This window comes from Phacochoerus africanus, chromosome 16 (genome assembly GCF_016906955.1).
Source record: "Phacochoerus africanus isolate WHEZ1 chromosome 16, ROS_Pafr_v1, whole genome shotgun sequence".
NCBI classification, from domain to species: domain Eukaryota; kingdom Metazoa; phylum Chordata; class Mammalia; order Artiodactyla; family Suidae; genus Phacochoerus; species Phacochoerus africanus.
In genome coordinates, this window is record NC_062559.1 from 18420685 (window position 1) to 18443350 (window position 22666).

General features: G+C 47.1%; 2 protein-coding genes across 2 annotated transcripts in view; both read right to left on the reverse strand.

Annotated features, from left to right (window-relative positions):
* Positions 1-8118: 8118 nt before the first annotated feature.
* CPA1 (carboxypeptidase A1) lies at positions 8119-14660 on the reverse strand. Its single transcript, XM_047762974.1, has 10 exons — positions 14467-14660; positions 13922-14003; positions 13217-13450; positions 12869-12970; positions 12231-12332; positions 11928-12038; positions 11241-11331; positions 10518-10717; positions 9908-9992; positions 8119-8368 (listed from the first exon to the last, which is right to left on the reverse strand). Exons 1-10 carry the CDS (start codon positions 14529-14531, stop codon positions 8181-8183), a joined length of 1260 nt encoding a protein of 419 aa, XP_047618930.1. The 5' UTR covers positions 14532-14660; the 3' UTR covers positions 8119-8180.
* Positions 14661-19867: 5207 nt separating this feature from the next.
* The window catches only part of CPA5 (carboxypeptidase A5), a 54259-nt gene continuing 51460 nt past the window's right edge, over positions 19868-22666 (reverse strand). Inside the window, exon 13 of the mRNA XM_047762970.1 lies at positions 19868-19930. The gene's annotated coding sequence lies outside the window, so the exon portion shown is untranslated. The remainder of the gene's footprint in view (positions 19931-22666) is intronic.

A 22666-nucleotide genomic window follows, 5' to 3' on the forward strand; every position in this document is an offset into this window, starting at 1 on the left:
TCCTATTTTGCATTCCCATCACCACACAACACTAGTGTCTTAGAAACTACTGTGTATATATGCAAAGTCATTGTAGCCGAACCTATTAGAGTTGCTGTGCATTTAGTTGAGAGATCTGGCAGGTTGACTATGTTTATGTGTGTTTCTCCATAGTGCTTTGCCTGTTGGTAAGAATTTTAAATAACTACTCCTCAAAGACCTTTCCTGATTCTGCATTTTGTGTGTTAAATATCACTTGCAGACAGTTTTTACATGCTCAAGCTATTGCTTTCAATGTTTTGCTTTACTAGTTTCTTCATTAGATTAACGGGCATGTATTATTTAAGTGATCTGTGACACTTTGTGCAATTATGAATGTCAAAGATTAAAGTACATAGTTCTTAATTTGTTGTTTGCCGTTACTACACCGAGATCTGCCAGTGACTCTCCTCCTCTCTGTTGAGATGATCTGGGGAAGTCACATGAGACTGGGGTGATTTGAAAGAGTACCTCTTTTTGCCGCATCTCCTAGGAATGCATAATTGCTTCATAGAAATGAATCAGGCAATCATTCCAATTAGGGCAGGGGACCTTTTTTTGACTCTCTAGCCAAAAGGCCTGGGTCTTTCTTCGTGGTGCACCTTAAACACACTGCAGCAGGACTTTCTTGTCGGTGTTGCAGGGGTTGATGAGCAGCTTGCCTGGGAACTTATAACCCCCTGGATGGAAAGTGCCTTATCAATGTGCCTACCACTCCTGAGTGACAGTGATGGCCGTGGTCTAAATAATACGTTCAGTACTTTAAAGGGGTATGTATTTAAGAAAGAAAGGAGGGAAGGAAGGAGAGAAGCAAAGCGGCAAGAAGTGGGGAGGGAGGGAAGAATGGCAAGATGACATTACTCACTGGAGAACAAAAAGAACATCCTGGCTGTAATAACATCAGGTTTAATCTATTGAAAGGCACAGAATGATTCAAATGGCCTAAAAGTAATTTTATTTTTTACCTTTAGTAGAAAAGCAGAACTAGCACAATCATATTGAACCTGGGATGTAACTCAGAATTAAAGAGAACAAATAATGTTCATTAGTTGCTGAGAGATTTTTCCTGTGGTGCTATTGAGATTGTGCAAAAATTTGTAAGACCTTTGGCTACTCACCAAGAGCACAGAACAACACAAACCCTTCTTTTCTCTAATTCCCTTGTGGAATATAAGTGAAATCAGAAGCCTAGGCTAGGAAGAAATATGTAGGCAGTTTTTCTTGTGTTGGTTTTGGTTTCTGTCATGTTATATATTGGTTATAGATTCTGTCTTTTATGTTATCTGACTTTTTTAAGGGGGATAATTAATTTCTGTCCACCTGGATTTAAATGCATGACTCCCTTCCTGTTCTACTTGGAAGATAATCATTAAGAACCTTTCTTTCCCTGGTTCCAAAATATTCCCAGTGTCTTTAATGTGCAATTATTTTTTTCAGTTTTTTCAAAGCTGTAATTCCCATAATGCTTTCTTTTTTCTTTTTTCAAGAAACATCAAAAATGTAGATTTTAATACATCAGTTTATGTGAGCATGATGATATGCTTACTGGCGGTTCAATTTTTTTTTATATATATAATTTTTTTTATTTTCCCACTGTACAGCAAGGGGGTCAGGTTATCCTTACATGTATACATTACTCAATTTTTTAATTATTTTTTCCTATAAAACCAATGAATAAGACACACTGTGCTTCCAAAGTGTTCAGAATACATTTGGGTAGTAATATTTTCCTAAAATTGCAGTAATTATTGAAATTGCTATTGTCACGTCCTTAAATTGGTACACAGGTCAGCTATAGCATAAAATATGTAATGGTGGCAATTTGTCAGCATTGAAAATTCTGACAGAATGGGATTCAGTGCATGATTTTATGTGTTTACAAAACTATACTGCCCCACCCCCACCCCATCCCCTTATGGTCTCACTCTCTGATGTTGATCTCCTTTGTTCCAAATGCAGATGCAAAGTCTCTTCACCTGCATAACATCTCGGGGCACCTGGTGAATGTGTGGCAAACAGAGGTCACTTATTAAACACTGTTGTTTGATGGGCTACATTTATTAATTGTTTAAAATTATTTTGATCTAAGCTCCCAGAGGGTGAAAATCAGCAGCTACATGACAGTGGCCCTTAATAAGGGTGTGCAAATAAATGAATTGAACCTGTCGAGACTGAAGTCTGGGCTGTAAAGCCCCTTGTGGTGGCCACTCAGCACTGGTTTGCCATTCTGGAGACCCGGAAAGCCTCTTATCTCTTGTCCCCTTGTACATCCTACTTTTGTAGGAGAGGCATTCACAACCCTGAGATTGTTAGACTACCCTCTGCAGGAAGCTGTCTGGGCCATCATTATTACCCTGGCTGTCTGCAGTCTGTTTTGCTGGTCCCCTCAGACTCAAAGTCATCTTCAGAACTCATTGGTTACAGATTGAACACCAGCCCCATCTGAGATGGGTTATTTTTTCTCTTTTGTTTCAGTTCTTGAAGATTTCCAGGTCACAATACTAGCAAACATTTATGGAGAGCTTACTATGTGTTAGGCAGTGTACCTAGATTCATTTTATGTTGTGATTCTCACAACATCCCTATGAGGTAGGCACCCCCATTTTCAGGTGAGGAGACTGAGGGTTGACTGGAAATTAACCAACTTGCCCTGAGTCACTCAGCTGGAGGGTGGAAAAGCCACTCTGCTCTGTGCTTTCCACTCTGGGTGGACACAGCCACTCTCTCCCTGGTCAGGCTGCTAATTCACCAATGGAAACTTTCCCTTGGCTGTTGGCTTCCCTTCCCTCCTGGTTCCCAGAGAGCCCACTGAAAGCCTTCTTTCTCTACCTGGGAAATCAGGGACTGAAACATCTGCTCCTGGGAACATATATCTCCAAATTCCATGGTCTGTGTCTGGTGACCTATCTTGAAGACAAGTGCTCTGGGTTTCTGAGATTTGTTTTGTTTTTTAATGAGCACCTAATGAGGTGTACCACATAGGGAATGAGAGTTACAGACTTTTCATAGGAGAAAAAGGCAGTCTGTTTTCCTGATTGGTTGAACTAGTCCTTCAATAAAATTCTATTGATATGATTTGTGTCTGATCTTCTCTTTCCTCTGTGGTGATGTTTCTGATTTAGGCTGAAACATAAATTGTGTGATTTTGGCTCATGGCCACAGGCCTGGGCTTCAGGGAAGGAAGCAGCAGCAAACTCCTGTGCCTCAGTCCACGTTAGCAGAGCTCTTGTTCCACTTCACTCTTCTAAAAACGTTGCTGAACACACCACTGTGGTTAAACAGAAGACTTTTAATTTTCTTCCTTTAGTTTGGCAGTAAACATCTGGCAATCTCCATATCTGGGGTTGTTAGATGGCGCTCACAGTTTGAGTTGCCAAATTAATGTAGATCCTGAGAGCTTTGGGGAGAACTCATTACCCTCTGACAGTTTTTCAGATTTGACAGGTGCTCTGTGCTACTTTCTCAGAGTTCTTCCTTCACCTGGACAATCTGAATGTTATGGTTGGTCACATCAGTTTCCTGTAAGGAGCATCTGGGTCTTAGTGTGTTCACAGAATGATGTTTCTGTCCTTAGAGTCCTTCGAGCAAAAGTCCATCTGCATCTTCACATTCACCTAGTCCCACTTGCCCTTGCAAAACAACTGCTGAGATGATGAATAGCCCTGCACTGGATGAGGGACCAGTGAGGTCATATCTGGATTGAATTCAATGACATTTCAATTTTAACTTCAGGCCACAGCCAGAAAGCTAGACATGTATCTTAGTGTTAATTCAAAAGACTATCTGAAGGATTCTCATGGACCACCAATGGCCCACAGGCCACTCTGAGAACCATAGAGAATGGTCTGAAAACAAAGTAAAATGAGTTAATTTAAAAATAAAGATTTTTTTATCCGACTAGGAACCATGAGGTTGCGGGTTCAATCCTTGGCCTCACTCAGTGGGTTAAGGATCCAGTGTAGCTGTGAGCTGTAGTGTAGGTCACAGACACGGCTTGGATCCCGCATTGCTGTGGCTCTGGCATAGGCTGGCGGCTACAGCTCCAATTAGACCCCTAGCCTGGGAACCTCCATATGCCATGGGTGTGGCCCTAAAAAGACAAAAAGACCCCCCCAAAAAATAAAAATAAAAAATAAAGATTTTTCTGTACAGCAGAGATTAGCACAACATTGTAAATCAACTATAATTAAAAAATTTTGTAATTAAAAAAATAGGAGTTCCTGGCATGGCTCAGCAGTTAACAAACCTTACTAGTATCCATGAGAACACAGGTGTTGTCATGAGCTGTGGTGTAGGTCACAGATGTGGCCTGGCTCCTGCGTTGCTATGGCTGTGGTGTAGTCCGGCAGCTGCAGCTCCAATTCGACCCCTAGCCTGGGAACTTCCACATGCTACGGGCACAGCCCTAAAAAGTCAAAAAAAATTTTAAAAATAAAGATTTTTTGAAAAGTCCTGGAGAATAGACATTAGCAAAATCAACTCCCCAGACTGCTGGGGGAACTGAATGTGAGCAGCAAGAGCTCCTGTAGAGTGCCCTGGGAATGCCCCCAACCAGGAGACCTTGGTAGTATTTCTACCAAGGGAAGACCTTAGCACCCTTCCCTTGGTAGAAACACTTGCTTTCAGCTCTATCTGGAATGTAAATTTTTCTAAAAATAAGACAACTGCATTTTCTGCACAACAGCAGAAATAAGTCAAATTATGAAAAGGAATCTGGGCATAAATTAGGACAGCCATTTAGATAGATATTTGATTTTGGTAACACATTGATAGTAGATAACTTTACCCACAAGTTATCTGGTGTATTTGGAATAGTTTTTTTTTTTTTTTTTCCTTTTCCCTGATTATACAAGCTCATTGCAAGAAATTCACAAAAATATAAAGAGGAAAATCATCTCTGCTGCCTAGGATAACCACAATTATTATTGGGGGATATCTACTTCCATGCATAGTGGTATGTATCTTTCAAACGAAAAAGATTCATACTCAATATACTATGTTGTAGCCTGTTTTTTTTTTTAACAACTGTATGGAAATATAAATCACATACTATAAAATTCACCATTTTAAGGATACAATTCAGTGATTTTTAGTAAATTTACAGAATTGAGCCACCATCACTACAATCCTATTTTAGAATATTTCCATCATGTGGCCAGTTTCTTTTGCTTAGTATATTGTGACCGTTTTTCCGTATCAACACAGACCACAATGGCTTTTGGATATTCCATTGTGTAAATGTGTCATATCCATATCAATACTGGTGTCTATCTAGGTTCTTTTAAGATTTTATTATTACAAACTTGTAATACATTTATTTGAAATCGTCCAAATATTTTTATAAAATCAATTTTCCAGGTGGACTTACAGGGTCCAAGTGGCAATCCAGTGAAGTTTTTTATTTATATTGCCAGAATTCTCCTCCAGAAAGGTGGTGTAAATTTCATCTCCCACCAGCAGTAGATGACAGGTCTTCTTTCTTCATACTCTTGATAATACTGAGTTGTCAGTCTTTTTAGTCTTTGTCAGTCTGATGGGAGAAAAATAATATATTTTTCTTTATTTATTTCTATTTTTAATAAAATATTTTTATTTTATTAAATAAATATTAATTAAATATTAATATTTTATTTTTTCTTTATTTATTTCTATTTTTTAAAAAATATTTTTTCTTTAATGTACAAAATATCACTGAGAGGATCTGTGTTTTTCATAAGTTTATTGGCTGTTTTTGTTTCTTCTTTGGGGAATTGCCTATTTTTCTTTTGAAAAGTTAGTCTTGGAGTTCCCGTCATGGCGCAGTGGTTAACGAATCCGACTAGGAACCATGAGGTTGCAGGTTCGGTCCCTGGCCTTGCTCAGTGGGTTAACGATCCGGCGTTGCCATGAGCTGTGGTGTAGGTTGCAGACGCGGCTTGGATCCCGCGTTGCTGTGGCCCTGGCGTAGGCTGGTGGCTACAGCTCCGATTCAACCCCTAGCCTGGGAACCTCCATATGCCGCAGGAGCGGCCCAAGAAATAGCAAAAAGACAAAAAAAAAAAAAAGAAAAGTTAGTCTTTTTTTTTTTTTCCCCCTCAAGGTTATTAATACTTTTTTTATATAAACTGCATTACTTTCTCTTTTAGCTTTGTTTTTATTTATAAAATGAAATTTACCTATAGATTTATAAAAATATATATCTGCAAACAAAATGTAAAATTCCTTCTATAGCTGAAAATACCAAAAAAAAAATTAACAACTTCCATGCCTCTATTTAACAGGCATTAATTAAGTGCCTGCTGTGTGTCACGTACTTGAGCCAACCAATAGAAGTAAGTGTTGAACAAAACAACATAATCCCTGCCCTCATGGAATTTTCATTCTGGTGATTCCTTGTCTTTTCAGCTTTCTTAAGACTCTTACTTGTTCAGAACCTTAGTTTCTAAACTATAATTCAGGGAAATTCACAACTTGCAAGCCTACAAAATAGAGAATATAAAATGTATGAGTTCTCTAGCAATATTCATTCAGTAAATATTTACTGGGCATCTTATGTCAAGTATTGTTGATGTTTTTAGAGATCCAAATGTAAAACCAAGTGGTCCTGTATCAGGGGAGTACAGTTTATTTAGGGCCACACATAGGCATATGGAAGTTCCCAGGCTAGGGGTTGAATCTGAGCTGCAGCTGCCGACCTACGCCACAGCCACAGCAACGCCAGATCTGAGCCATGTATGAAATCTACACCACAGCTCACAGCAACACTGGATCCCCAACCCACTGAGTGAGGCCAGGAATCAAACCTGCATCCTCATGGATACTAGTCAGGTTCATTATTGCTGAGCCACAATGGGAACTCCATCTTTTTTTTTTTTTAGAATGTTTGGTAGCCAAAAAAATTTTTTAATGAATGGAGTATAATGTATAAACACTTTGAATCACTCTGTTATTGTACACCTGAAACTAATATATAATTCAACTATACTTCAATTTTTTAATTAAAAATTATTTTTTAAAACGCTCCAAGATGAAAATTCCCCATTGGGCCCTTTTTTTTTTTTTTAAAGGACTTGACTTTCAGGGTATCTTATGTGGAAAAGGCATCAATGTTAATTCGGCGGAGTTAGATGCATTCTGACACTTCATCTGGCTGATACAGGGAGAGACTGCCATCCTTCCCCCTAGCACCCCTGTTTCCAGAGCTACCAAGACACCCCCATCCATCACCAGCAGCTTCCATGGGAGTAACCCCCTGCTCCGCAGTCATAACTTAAATTTGGAAGAAACAGAATGTAGGTTCTTGCTTTGAAAAAAAAAGTTGAGATATATGCTCTTGTGGTGCTAGCCACCATGTGTGACACTACAGCATCAGAATCACCAAGCCAAAGGAGAGAAGCCAAATTCTAGGAGCTGTGGAGGGTTATCAAGAGGGGAGCCTTATGTTTGAGAAATTTTGCACACAGTAAGGAGTGCTGGCGGGTGGAAAGGAGGCAGTGGAGACAGTGTACCAGGGATGCTAGAAAGGATGTGGCGATGAAAAGTAAACTACTTTTGTCCCTAAAGACAAAGTCATCATGATATACTACAATTAATAAAATGCCCTGGGATTGGTGTTTGTTCTTTATCCTCACTAAATGATTCCATTTACCCCAATTGTTTTCTTCCAATTTATTCAAGAGTAGACCATATTTTCCTTTACAAAAGTTTGCTTTGCCTGGCTGCAACACTGATTTGGGACAACAGTGGCCACCAGGATTACTCTATTTCATACTTGAGGTTATTGCTTTAGTAGATGGATGGATCCAGCTAGCTAGACTATTGTATAAGCTGAATTCCTCATCGCTGTGGGGTGCCGGGCATTTGGTTAGCAGCTGTGGCTGCTGCTTACTGCTAAGGTATGAACAAATCACCCCACTGACGAGCTGAGCTCAGGGTGGTCTAATTAAAACAGACACCACTTGGATTCAACTTCACAGGACCTTGGAATGCAGGGGAGTTTAGGGGTCATCTAGTCCAACCACCCACACATTTCCAGTGAGACCTGCAAGAACTAAATCACTTCTGCCCCAGCTTGAACAGGCAGACACACCATACGCATTCTCATGCACGAACCCCATTCTGTTCCATGTACACTCAAACTTTATTTGGTTGCCTGCACGGGGCTGGAGAGGAGGAGAGCCAGGTCAGTAGGGGTGTTTCAGAGTGTGCTCCATGATGGTCAGAAGTGCCAGCCATGTCTCCTGGGCTGTGGGGATGATCTGGGAGGCTGGCAACAGGAAGCCATAGCGCCCAGTGTCCCGGAGCTCGAAGGAGAAGGAGTACTTGATGCCCTGGTTGTACGTCCAGTCAATGGTGCCTCCACTGGCTTGGTCTGGGGCAGGAGTAGAAACAGGAGAACAAAGGTCACTCCCTTGGAAACATTTGTGTGGGCCAGGCTAATGGTCCAAAGCCCAGAGCCTTGTGCAGTGCTGGCTGGAGTCAGCATCTGCTGAGTTCCTCGTGTTGATCAAGCAGCCTGGCTTTACCCAAGAAGCTCCCCTAAGGATCTCAGTCCAAGAGGCCCAGAGAGGCAGACCAGCAATGGTTCTCCTCTCACTGGGGATGCAGGAAGTTCCCGAGATTTTGAAAGCCCTACTGAAAACCACCTCCACTGAACAGCCACTTGGGTCAAGGCCCTAAATATACCAGACTTGCCCACTTTGGTAACCGGGATTGTCTTCCAGGGCGCTGGTCTGCAGGGCAAAAGTGCAGGGGCCAGAGTCAAAGCAAAAGCCCCTCGTCTGTCTGCCCAGATTTGCAGTAGGTAATGCGATGCTGTGGAATTAGGCTGGGGAGAGGGAAGTAGCTGCGTGTCAGAATTTAACCTGACAATATTGAACGAAGCAAAAACCTTTTGATCAGGGTTGAAACAGTTTCCAAAGAAGGCCTGGAGGCCAAAACCAAGGCCAGCCCCAGGTAAGACTGTGGCCTGCTTAGCCCCCAACACCAGGTGCTCCAGGAAGTCTGAGGTATGTGTCCCCATCCCCTGCTTTGTCAGTTCTCTTGACTCCTGTCAGTCCCTCACACACTCGCCCCACCTCTCCGCTACAGCCACTGGGTCGCTGTGCTCTTCCTGCTAGGCCAGGGCACATGGTAGGGCCTTCGTTCTAGAAGATTTCCATCTAGAAGACTCTTCCTCAGATAGCCTCTTGACTCCATCCCTCATTTCCTTCAGCACTTGTCCAAATGCTGCTCTCTCAAGGAAGCCTTCCCTCCAGCCCACCTGCCCTGCTTGCACCCCTAGTACTCCTGAGGCCCCTCACCCTGTCCTAGCAGTTCTTTTCCTCCCTAGCACTTAGCACCTAACATACCGTATCATTTCCTTATTCATGTTTATTGTCGGTCTCCCTGGCTATGATGACAGTTTCCTGGTCTTTGTTTACCTTATTCCCAACTGTATCCCAAGCACACAAAACAATGCCTGGCACATAGTAGGTGTTCAGTAAACATTTGTTGGCCTAATTCCATTTTGATATAGCAGTGCTTCCCCCAGGGGAAAATACAGGCTACCTATCCTCTAATTGAAGGGCTTTGGAGGAGGAACATTTTTTTAAGTTGGATTTCTTGCAGATCTACAAAGGCCAGCAAAACTCTCCACCCCCTCTAGGCATGAAGCTGGACTTAACCGCAAGATAAGAGGACAGAGGTTCTTAGAAGAAGTTAAGCTGAAGTGTTTGAAGCTATGGAGGAAGGCAGAGTTCACATCAGGAAACTGCCCACCAAGCCAGCAGTTGTCAGGCACAGCTAGGGCCGTTCTTCTTGCCCATGCTCCCAGATCAAGGCACCTCCTCCAGGAGGGACACTCCCCTGGCATGGAAAGCCAGCTGAGCTTCCTCCCAGGACCACCCACAGAGACCATGCACCCACTTACAAATTGTAGTGATGATGCTGCCATACTGGAACTTGGTCCCATACAGAGAGGTCAGGGCGGCAACAGCAGACTTAGATAACTGATCCTGGAGAAAACACCAAGCAAGACCACTTGTAAGTGCCAGCAACACCAGACCCCCCAGAGCAGCAGAGCCAGGGTGTCCTGGGGGCTGGGAGGTAACCTAGGAGCAAATACCCTGCAGAAGTCGGCCCCCAGCAGAGAGCAAGGAGCTGGGTAGGGCCTGCAGATTCAACCCCGGGAACTCAGCAGCCCCATGATCCTCTGACCTTTCAGGATGTCTGGCTGGTACTTCCCTGCCCGTTGGTCACCCTGCAGTTCCAAGTATGAACTTGTGGTACAAGCTCAAAGTTCAGCCCTGCTCCTTGTTCTGTCATGTGACAGAAGTGACTCAACTACTCTGTGCCTCAGCTTTGAAGACAGAAAGGCTAGTCTGCCTTGCTGGTCTTCCCAAGCCATAAGGGGGTCCATGGGAAAAAGGATGCTAGGCACAGTGTAAGCCCTCTTGGCTTAAACAGCTTTGATGGATGAAAACCTAGGCTTGCCCAAAGCTGCTCTGGGGATGGGAGGAGAAGCAGGGGTCAGCACATACCAGCTCATCCTTGTCCGCAGGTGCTTCTTTTTTGTAGCCATAGGGATAGAGGAGGAGCTGGGAGTAGCTGTGGATGGAGATGAAGGCCTTGATGTTCCCATGGTCATTCACAAAGTCCACGATGGACTTGACTTCCACTTCAGAATTTGGAAACTTGCCACGGTAAGTTTCCGAGCAGGGGTTGCTGCTGGCTCCTGCCCCTGTGGGAAGGGAGGGGAGTAGTCTGCATTCCTTACACCCAAGCAATGTGGCTTCCATGGCTCTGGTCTTTGCATGGAATTCGGGGTGAGATGAGATGCAAGAAGGCTCACTCCCACCCTGGATTAGGGAAGGGCAGAAGGCTTTTATAACCTGGGGGTCCTGCCTCCCTCCCCAGCCAAGCTTAAACAAAGCTAATGGACATGCCCAGAGAGGTAAGAAGGGCTCCTCATGTGAGACCAGTTCTTGTAGTGAAGTGACCACAGATGGAAGGAGCTGAAGTTATGCTAGAAAACCCCCAGACAGGTTTCAGACTTCGGTTCCACTGGGAGGGACTTTATAAGCAAGGGACAAGCAGATCTCAGAGGGCCACCTTCCTCACTGGGCACCTTGGAGGAGGGGCCGACATTCCCCCTGTGCCCCCATTGTTAGGGCAGGAGAGGAGTGGGGCCAGCAGGACAAAGGATGGCAAGGAGCCATTCCAGGGTGTCCCATCCCTGCTCCCCAAACCACACCGGGCCTTACCCCCAAAGCCGGCATCCCAGTTCCTGTTGGGGTCCACCCCAACACAGAGAGAGCCCAACGTGCGGGATCGAGTCTTGCGCCACATTCGATTCTGAGAAAGGAAAAGTGGATTAGCCACCCCACAGGAGGCACAACCCAAAGCCTGGGTTCGGACATGACGTGGGATCAGAAACTACTTTCAGCTGTTTGTCAAGGAGCAAGATCTGCAAGGGGGGGCTCTTGGATGAAGGAGAATGGAGGAGACTATGGATGGTATTTGGCCAGCGGGTTCTACTAGTGCAAAGTGAAGAGGGTATGTGACATCTCCCCAACCCCCCTTACACAATTGATTGGTGAGCTGCTCTCCCGTAAAAATAAAACAGAACCAGAGAATAAGATCTAGACAGTGGGTCTCCACTGGGGACAGTTCTGTCCCCTCACACCTGGACATCTGGCAATATCTGAAGATGTTCTTGGTCTCAGCTATGGGGTTGAACAGGTCAGGATGCTGACTGCAATGGACAGCCCTCCCCCTCCACACACAGAATTATCTGCCCCAAATATGAAGAATGCCGAGGTCAAGAACCCCTGATCTAGGAGGACAGGTCTGTCTGCCCCTCCCTCAGCTTCTGGGGGCTGAGATTAGGGGTAAGCAGCTTTGGGCCCAAGGTCTACCCTGCTTTCCCCAAGAATAGGAAAGTCCTATACCTCACTGTGGGTAAAGGCAAAACCGTCAGGGTTGGTGACAATCTCCAGGAAGATGTCCAAGTTGTCAAGAATGGCGGTGAAAGCCGGGTCCTGGCCATAGTCTTCAGTGATCTAATAGGAGTTAGGGAGCAGATGGGTAGAGTGAGCCAGGCCAGGCATCTGTCGTGCTAGAGCAACAGATGCCTGTCTTCAGCCTCCCTCTGTGGTCATTGCTTCTAGATGGGAAGCAGGCGTCAAGCTTTTGTGGGTCTTGGATACCAATGCCCTACCAGTCAAGAGCCCTCCCCACCTCCCCAGGCTTACCTTCTTTGCAAACCAGACCCCACTGGCCTGGGTGACCCACTCCCGGGAATGGATGCCCGTGTCAATCCAGATGGCCGGACGGTTGTTTCCCCCAGTGCTGAACTGAAAGAGAAGAGCAGCAAATAGCTCAGCTGGGACCATGTCTTGCCTCCTTGAAGGGGAGTGCACCCCATACCAGAAGCTGTCTACTCTCTGGTATCCCAAGTTAAGGCTCTGTGAGGAGGGGCCATTACTCAGGTGGGATGTGTCGGTGGGTCTGGACAGGGATTCTGCAGAGCCTGGCCTTCTGCCCTTGGCTCAAGCTTGGGGCAAACATGACTCAGCCAGATTTTCAGGCCCCACCTGTTCTGATGCCCATACATAGTTCTCTGTTGGACGCCACAAACAAAATATTTTATCTGGACTACTAGACTCTGCAATACCTTCCACAACATGACACTTGATTGGAAACACTTGGGTCACTTAAAAGTTTAAATTGTATGTGTATAGGTATGCACACACCTATGCTACACAGGGAGTCCGTAGCATGACAGTGTGTTCTCTGTAACCTCGGGGTCACCCATGGGAGCCTAAGCAGAGATGTGCGTGCCCATTCTTGCAGATGTGTCCACATGCGTCCACTTGTAGGTGCCCATTACCTTCAGCACGTAGATGGGGCGGCCTTCGTAGCTGCTGCCAATCTGGAGCTTGCTGACAAGCTGTGGGTGCTCGGCCACCAGTATGTCCATGAAGTCATAGATCTGAGGAGGCAGAGAGGGAAGCCTGCCTTCATGGCTCCCAGACACCAGGCTACCTCCCTTGGCAGCTCCGTTAGCTAGCTACTGAGAGCGCTGCATGCAGAGGAGCCACGACCCAGAGCCTCCATGCCCCGCGGAGACAGAGCAGGTGCCATGCACACCTGGGCTGGCCCTAGCTAGCTCTGGCTGCACCCTGGCAGTCTGATGAAGAGCTTGGTGTTTGTAGGGAGTGGCCCCTGGGACCCTCACCTCCTCCAGGGTGTGGTAGGTGGCGTAGTTAAAGGTGCTGGTGGTGCGGGCTCGGCCCTGGGAAGCGAACATCTGCTCCTGCTCCTCATCCAGCAGCAACTGCACATCCTCGATCATGATTGTATATCTGATGCCATGGGCCTCCAGGAAGACTTTGACAGCCTGGATGCTGGGGAAGGGCACTCGGACGTCGATGGGGAAGCCTGGCCTGGCAGGGCCCCGCCAGAAGTCCAGCTGGGAGGACAAAAGCCGGCACTGTCACAGCAGGCTGGGAAAGGGCCCACCTGGGAGGGATGTTGATGCTGGAATTTCTCAATTTCCCATACCATTGGGGATGGGGCACAGGTGTTAGGAGCAGAGGAGGAAGGGAACCCTGGGCACTGGACAAAGTCCTGTTTGGTCAGGGAAATGGCCCAGGGAGCAGAGTGGAGAGGCTTTGAGGCAGCAAGGGAGAGAGAAGAGCTAGAAAGTGAGGGCTGGAGAGGGGGTGTATGTGTGCTCTTTTATGCAGATGCTCAAGGGCAGCAAGATTCTGGAAGTGGGAGGTTTAAGTCACCTCCTAACAGGGATCAGCCCCATGGCTCCTTCCTGGGTAGCTAGGGAGAGCCAAGACCGCAGTTGGCCTGGGTGGGTGGGGGCCTGGGACAGGCCCATCAGCCCAGAAAGGTACCCTGGGGCCTCGGGGTAACTCCCACTTCCTCTGACCTGCAAATGCTCCAGGTCCTCCAGCTCCTTCACCTTCTGTACCTGGGCTTCATCATCCACAGAGATTCGGAGCACCTGATGCCTAGGCAGAGTGAGAGGGGAGACTGAGGGCCTCAGCAGCTCCCACTGGCCATGCACACTCCCCAGGAGAGAGAAGGGTGGCTGGGCCTCAGTCCTTTGGGCCAAGGGATCCTAGCAACGGGAGGCCTGAGCACCTTGGAATCTTCTGGACACTGCTACTATCCCCATCCCAAACTCTTTAAACTCAAGTTTAAACTCATCTCCAAAGCCAGCCTCCTGTTGCCACCTCTCCTGAAAATTCTTCCTCAGAGCTTAAATTTCTCCAGAGCCCAGAAGGCTGTCCTAAGAGACCAGCTCCCTTCTCAGCCCAGGTCCCCAGTCAGCCTGACTTCCAGGATAAGCTAGTCTGCTTCTCTCTGGCCATCTTCCCATGCCTCTGTCTGTCCATCTCTCAAGATGCTGGCTGGGGGCCGAGTCCTCCCTACCTCCCCTCCGAGTATCCACCCTCCTCTCCATGCTCCTACCCCACAAAATCCTCTTTGGCAAGGACACCCCCCAATAATACACTAAAAATCAGCAGCCCCCACATGCTGAAGCCAGTGAGGAAGTTCAACTGAGGCTGAGAAGGTCCTGTGGCCTTTTAAACGCTCCCAGGGCAGAGGCTTTCTGGCTTGTGCCCAAGAGCTGTCCTTATGCTTGCACCTGGGTCCAATCCCACGGGGAGGGAGAAGTGGCAGTTCTGAGCTCTGACACCTTCCCCTGTCCCTGATAAAGTGGCAGGGAACAGGGCAGCTGGAGAGATAAGCCAGGTCTCTACCCCTGGCCATGAAGGGCCAGCCTGGTCCTGAGGGTCAGCTGGGGCTGAGGCCTCCAAGCTGGAACCCCGCTTGCCACAGCCCTGTAGCCCACAGCCCCTGAGGTCCTGTTTACTGACCAAGCAGTGTAGAAGGAGCTAGGACTCTTTACTGGCCACATTAACTAGGGCCTCATACAAGGCATCCCCTTCTCCCACATCCCTGAGTGCCAGCTCTTCTGTCCCTATGACAGAGCAAGCTGGGACCACCTGCCCACTGCCAGGTTCCAAATTTGATGGCATCTCACCACATTGGTTTTGTCCAGGGCTGCCTGGCCCCTAGGTACAGCCCCTTGAAGGGAACTTCCCAGCCCCACTCCTACTAGTCTCAGTGGCCTTGTGGGAATCAGGACACAGCAGCAGAAGCGAAAAGTTTCCCCCCACCCCTACCACTCTGGGCTCTGGGATCAGGGTTGCCCTTGATGGGAACTATAACCAGATGTCATCTGAGTAGATAGGGTGGTGGCGGGAACCAGGGCCAGACCCCTGTTGGGACTGCACAGTGTACAGGAGAAACTGGAATTCACAAACAGGAATTTGTTTTGGCTCTGGCTGCTGATCTCATTGCAGAGACATCTGACACAAATCCACCCTAATCCACAGGGGCCCCAGCAGTTCCCAGCACCATCTGGGGGCCCTGCTCTATGTCAGGGCCTCACTCTTAGGCACTGACAAGAGCCCGAGGCAGCCCTTTCTGGTTTCCATTTGTTCCCTCTGCCTCTCCAATCCACTCTCTACCTGGCCAACCTTCGTGTGCCAAGGCAGAGTGACCACGTTACATTTACCACAACTCTCTCCTGAGCATAGCTCTGGGAAGATGATCAAACACTGAATTAACCCCCAACAGATGTTGAGCCTCCATGAAGACTGTTCTACTCCAGCAGCATTGCCAGCCCTCCAGCCCCCAGGCAAGGCTTACCTCTTCTCTGAAATTCCTTCTGGCTTCTTTCTCTTTCACATATCTGCCCCTTCTCTGAATGCTCATCTCTTTGCACATTCATCCTTCTGGGCCAGGTTCTGTGGTCCCACCCAGGCTGATGCCCAAGGCAGACTGGTCCCTGATCTCATGGAACTCAGTCCGGCAGGGAAGAGAGAAGTAACCAACACACTTGCGTTCTTCAAGATTTCCAAGGAGCTGTTGGTCACCAAGACACGATTAAACATGAAGGATAAAGGGGAGGTAGAGAGGGGCTTTCACCCAGTTGTAGGTCTGACAGCTGGGAGAGGGGAAAGGGAAGGAAGGAGGATTGGGCAGGAAGAACTCAGGCAGCAGTGCAGTGCCAAGAACATTTCAGTCGGGTTGATCCGTAATCTTGAAGCCAACGCTGTAGTTCAGGGGGTCGCTATGTCCCACAGGCATGCTGGCACTAGTGCTGCGCTCAGCTCAGTCACTAGCTGGGAAGAGCCCGTGGAAAGTGTGGCCTTGTTGCACCACGGCAATGGTGGCATCAGTCAACTATGCTCCCCACTGACCTGTCAGGGAGCTGAGGGAGCTCACAGTCTAGTGGGATAGATGGAAGTAACCAACCAATATGTTAGTTTTCCAGCAGGTCTCCAATAAGCTGTCACCAAAACAGAATTAAACATTCTGGACACTCATTGGGCTTCTCTCCTTGACAGAGGAGACCTGGGAAGTCAGTGCATTTTCTGTGACTTAGATCAAAAAGCGCGAGTAGGGCTTATGGACTCAGAACTATGACTTTACCAAGAAAGTGAAAAGTCACCTGGGTCTTAATGACTGGATTTTGCCAGGCAGGGAAGGGAAGGGGTGTTTCTCTCATTACTTTCTGCTTAAACACAAACTCATTTCTCCTGAATTGTTCCTAGAGTGTCGTTTCTGTCTCCCCAGTGAAACTAGACATTTCCTAAGACCAGGAACAATGTCCCACCCATCCCTCACAGTCCCCCTCCTCTCTTAGTGCCCTGCAGTGCTCTCAAGGTATTCTAATCTGTTCCCCAACAGGAAAGAAGGTTTTGTAGAGTCTTTCTTTAGTTTGCATTATGAAAACAATATTTCTTTTTCTGTTTCCAAATCAGAAGCTGTCCTGTAATTTTTAATGTTTCACAAACACTACACATGGCAAGGGGGGTGTTGGCTAATTCTTGGGACTTCTGTGCTTTCCAGAAAAGACAAGCCCATTGGAAAAGGGGGAAAAGCGGGGGGAGGGGGGAACTGCCTCACCAAGAGGGTCTCTTGCTACCTCCAGTAAGCAATCTAAGCTGTCCAAGGGTCATATAACCTATTTTCTTGCAAGGCTGGAAAAGATTAATTCAATGCTGCAAGCTGACATTAGGGCCAGCACTGGCAGGAAGCTGAAAGCACACTGGCAGAGGAATGTAGGTCTCAGGCAGAGGTTAAGCCTAATTCCTGGGTCCCTCCAAAGCACCTCAGGAAGCTGAAAATGGCCTCTTGCTTAAGACCAAATTGCTAGACTGGAACCTGGGGCAGAGGGCCACAGGTCTGCCTTTCTACCAATGGATGTGTTTCACATCCGCCCAGAGCAAGGGCAAAGATAAGGGCCATAGGGTTGAAAGCTGGGGGAACGGGCAGAGCTGCAAGACCTAATAGCATGAGAAAGAAACCACCAGGCTGACATCTAGATTCAAGGACAGGTCACTGGGTAAGTGCCTGAGTGCAAACAGACACAGACCTGCTGTTGTCACACCAACTATCATTCAGTGTCCCTCCCTCCTTCCAAACCCAGAATGTACACAAATGTTATACTTCAGGAAGTTCACCTCATTCCCAGCTCAGGGATAGATTGGTAAGATTGGTCTAAGATAATCTTCAGGAAATCTCATTCTCTTTTGTAAGTGACTGGTTCAGAGGTAGGCATGGGACCCAGTTTTGTCAAAAGAGATATGAAGGGAGATCAATCAGGAAGCTTCTAGAAAACATTTCCCTACTCTTGAGAAGGAGGTACCTTTCTCTGGCTATCAAGAGAAGGATATCGAGATATTGTCCAGTCTGTTGCCCTACCTTTGGGTCATATAATTTGAAGAAATACAAATTTTCTTCTTATTAATTGAAATATCTGTTGTTGCTATAAAAATCATTCTAACTGATGCACTAAGCTTTTAAAATATTTGTATTATCATACACAAAAAAGAAAAAGAAAATATTTGTATTGTCAGAAAACAATAGGTTTTAGCCCAGGGGAAGCTTTATGTGAAATGGAGAAAGGCACCCCTCTCAGTATGGGCAGACATTATCCCTTATCCTCAGCAGAATACCTTTGTCCAGTGCACAAACTGGACATGGCAGCCCTGCTGGGCATTCAGCCAAACACCCAAGCATGGTAAATGGGCTCTAAGACAGTTCTTAGAGACCCCCCCCAAACTAAAACCTAGAAAGTGGATTGCTAAAGGGGCAGAAGGAGCAGTCCCCCATGTCCACATCAGAGATCAAAGAGTGCACCAGGGAGATCTTTGAAGAGAGTGCAAACGGCTGGATGCAGTAGATGGATCAGACTTCAGCTGTCTCCCTTGGGCAAGTGTGTTTAAGGTGGTACATGGGACAGTGTGTGTATGGGGTGAGAAGTGGGTGGGAATTTGAGGAGCCGATGGAGCACTCCTCAGTCTCTTACATGCCCCTCCCAGTATCCGCCTCCTGATAACAGCACCGTCATCTTCCCTTAGGGGCCACCCTTCCTGACTCTGAGGCCATGTGATTCAGGTGGACCTAGCCACCCTACCCCCACCCCAGTGCTAGGGACGAGCTAACAAATTCTACATTTTTCCTCAAGCTTTTTCAAGTCAGTTTTCTGTCACATGACTACAAAAAGTACCCAGTTAACACGAAGACATTGTCTAACTTCAAAAGCGAGCAAAATGAGAGATGCCTTGTAAAAGTAGGCTGCCACAAACCCAGTACACAATTAGGTGCAGGTCCCTGCATATCCCTGAGCCTCAGTTTCCTCATCTATGAAATGAGGGAGTTGGTCAGAATGATGGCCATGTGATTCTAGGGCATGTATATTTTTTACCCCTAAACAAATCACAGCCATAGTGACAGGTCTGGGCAGGGTGAAGAGGTTTATGGGGAGATCAGAATAGGGCCTCTGGGCCCTGAGGCTCGAGATGGGTAATGTTCCCAGGGCAGGGTAGGCCAAGAGGGACCACATCCTGCTAAGGCTGTTCTAGGGGGTCTCAGGGTTGAGGGGAATCATGGGAGACAGGGAGGAAGAAGTCTGTCAGCAGCCTCCTTGAGTTTTGCTTTCACAGCTGAGTGTCCAATATTTGCTAGCTTTGAGGAGCTGTGGAACTGTCACTTTAAAGTAGCTAGCACGGAGTTCCCTTCGTGGCTCAGTGGTTAACAAACCTGACTAGTATCCGTGAGGATGAGGGTTCGATCCCTGGCCTCACTCATTGGATTAAGGATCTGGCGTTGCCGTGAGCTGTGGTGTAGGTTGCAGAGGTGGCTGGAATACAGCATTGCTGTGGCTGTGGGGTAGGCTGGCAGCTATGGCTTCAATTCGACCCTTAGCCTGGGAACCTCCATATTCCACGAGGGTGGCCCCCAAAAAAGACACAATAATAATAATAATAATAATAGAATAAAGTAGCTAGCACTGTTTGCTCTCAGAAATGGAAGTAGAATTTTTCTTTGGAGGAATTGTCGCACTCCAGTGGGTCTTTAGGAAGGAAAGTCAAGTCACAGCCCAAATCTCAGAACAGAGATGCAGAAGAGAGAGGAACTAAGCAGGCATGTCCCATGTGCAGAAGGGAAAGGGTGAAGGGGAGGTTTGCTTCTGAGTCTGAGAGAGTTGCTGGGAAGCCTTGGGGGTGCATTCCTACACTGGAGTGGGGGCACAAGAGGCTGCCCCAGCAACACAGGAGCAGGCAGAGGCTCAAGGAGAGTGAAGGCGGTAGGGGTTACCTCATGGAGGAACAGGAACCACCAACCGCAGCACCAGTGATCGCCAGCATGCAGCTTGGGTGCTTTCTTTTCTCCATTGCATTTCCCGTCTGCGTTCCCAAGAGAAATGTTGTGAGATGTCACCCTGTGGCCTTGGCCATGTTTCAGGGAGTGGAAGGAGGCAGGCTGAAGGGCGGGGAAGTGGATGGAGAACCACAGATCTTGGCAGAGCTGGTTAGGAGAGAGCAAGAGGCCTAGTACAGGCCCTGGGGAGAGGCTAGGGAGGGATCAAACAATTAGAATTGCAAACATCAACATTCCCCATGATTGTCCTGAATCCTAATCCTCGGGGGAAGGAGACCCTCTGAAGGCAAACAGGCTGGAGTTGTCCTTCACAGTTTGTCAAGCACTGACAGGCCCCTTGTTCACCGGTTTCTCCCTTGGCTTGTACTAAGTGACTGCCTGGGGCCTTCTTATTTTTCTAAAGAAGCTTTTTAAAGTTGAATTTTTCAGTAAAGTCATTTTCTTTCTGACCCTGTCTGGGGAGGTCAGAGGGGAGAGAGAGGAGGAAGGGGAAGTGAAGAGCGCCTTACTGGACTCCTGAGTCCCCAGTCACTAGCCCATCACCCTCGCCAACCCCCGCCCCCCACAGGACTCTTTTGCATTCCAAACTGCCTGCCTAGTTTGTTTTTTTAAGAAAGCAATAACCACAGCACATTCACTGTGGTTCTTTATAGCTTTCCATAGGTATAATCGCTCTTTCTCTCCTCAGTTTTTCCAATGTTTTTTTCTTTTAAATAAATGCTCATAAATTTTACTGGTGAAAAGGATGAAAAAACACACCTAAAAGAGAGCAGTTTGTTGGAAGAAAAAAAAAAGCAGAATGCGAGGGAAAAAATTCTTGTTTAGTATTATATACCTAAGAAATCAGAGGGAAAATTTCAAGTTTTATGAAAAAGAGATTATTCTGTAATATATCTGAAACTTGCATGATAAGTCTTGAGCTTTTACACCTTTACTTGTGAGCGTAAACCCCCAGCCATGAGCTCCACCCTGAGCTTGCTGAGGAGACCCCTCAGTCCTAGGAGGACAATCCCTGGCTTTCCTCAGCCATCAGGCTCCTGTGGGGCCTTGCGTAAGCTGCATGATCCAGAGGCCCCAAGACTTTACAACTGCAAAGGGTTGGATTAGAAGCTTTCAAAAGACCCTTTTATCTGGAAAGTTCTATGGCTTTAGGATTAAGTCACTTGAACTAGAGCAAAGAAACAGATTCAGAGGCCCCTTCAAGATCCTCTCCTCCCCTCAGAGAAGCTGCCACAGACTCTGCTGGCTGCCTTCCCAATGTCCATCCTCCCCTTCTTCCTTACCAACAGAACTCCAGGTTGGGGTTTTTTTGGGGGGTGGGGTGGGGTGGGCAGCAATGTGCCCAGCTATAAAGCAATTTCCTAGCCTCCCTTGGCAGCTGGGTCAGCCATCTGACACAGTCCCAGCCAATAAGCTGTAAGTTTAAGTCCACAGATGGCCAACTCACGGACTCACATCTATTTTTCGGCCTCTTGCACTTCCTGCCTGGAATTCATTCATACGATGGTGACAGACTAGAGATCAGAATGATAGCAGAGGGGCAAAACAGGGCAGGCCAGAGGGGTCTGGGTTTCCAGTGCATCAAGGGGTCACTGAACTAGCCCTAGACCACCCACCTCAGATAACTTGCTATGTAACAGAAACAAAACCTTGATCTGGTTAGGCCACAATAAGGTGGGTAGACTAAACCTAGTCCTAATTTGTACTAGGCCAAGGAGAAGCAAAAACCCTTTTAACAAATTCCAGGTACCTACTGTGTGCCTGATAGGAACTGAGTGAGGGTGAATAACCCAGACATGCTCGCTTCCCTCACAGGCTCTCAAACTAGCAGTGGAGACAACAACATATAAAGTCAATTAATTATCACTGTTATCAAAGAAATAAAAAAAGGCCTGGGAAAAGGAAGAAATCTACTTCCAGTGGTTGGTCCTAGAAGGTAATGGTGAAGAAATGATATTGAAGGGAAAATTTTAAGGAAAGAATACTCCAGACTGAAGGAGCAGCACATGCAAAGGCCTCTAGCTGGGAAGGAACTGAAGGTTGGTGAGGTTGGGTGAGGTTGCGGCTGATGAACGAAGCATATTGAAACAAGGTGAGAGAAGGCTGGCCCCCTCACAGAGCCTGGAAGGGCCAGCCATTGCTGTGGCACCTTGGGTGGATTTTAAGTCGTTGAAGGATTTTAAGGGAAAAGTTACCTTGTAAGAAGACCCCCATCTGGGAAGAAGTTTCAGCCCCAACTTTTGTGGGTCTGTTGGCTGCCCAGAGATCTTGCCAGCGTGGCTGTGAGAACAAGCTCCTAGTCCTGGTCCTGAAGGGCTCTGGGCATGACTCAGGTTCACCTGCAGGCCAGTCTCAGGCCTGCCACTCAGTAGCTGTGTGCCTTTTAGCCACTGTCCTCTCTGAGTCTGAACTTCCTGAAAATAAGGACAGTAGTAGTCCTACCTCTTGGAGCTGCGAGGAGGCAATGTGTTGAATCCTTGGAACCATGCTGGGCACAAAGTAAGTGCCAGAAAAGAATTTATTATTTTCACTGTTACTAGGAAATCCATCAATCCAGATACTCTTGCCTCTAGGGCAACGCTTCTCTGACGAGGCATTAGCACCACCTGAGTCCCATCCTCAGAGATTCTGATTCAATACAGCTGGTGAGGCCTGAGAATTTGCTTTTCCAATAAGGGCCCATGATGCTGATGCCTGCGTGATGCAGACCACACTGCATTAGGCTAGGGGCAACTCAGCCCCTTGGGAATATTTGGAGGATGACTGGCCCCCCATTGTCGCAGCCACCTTCAGCTCTCATGGACAATGACAGAGGGTGGGAGCCCCAACTCTCCCTAGCAGACTTGAACATGAACTTCTGAGAGGCAGGAGAGCAGGGCTCAGTGGTTCTCAGCCTTTAAAGGAACTCAGAACTCGTGGGGAAGATGGT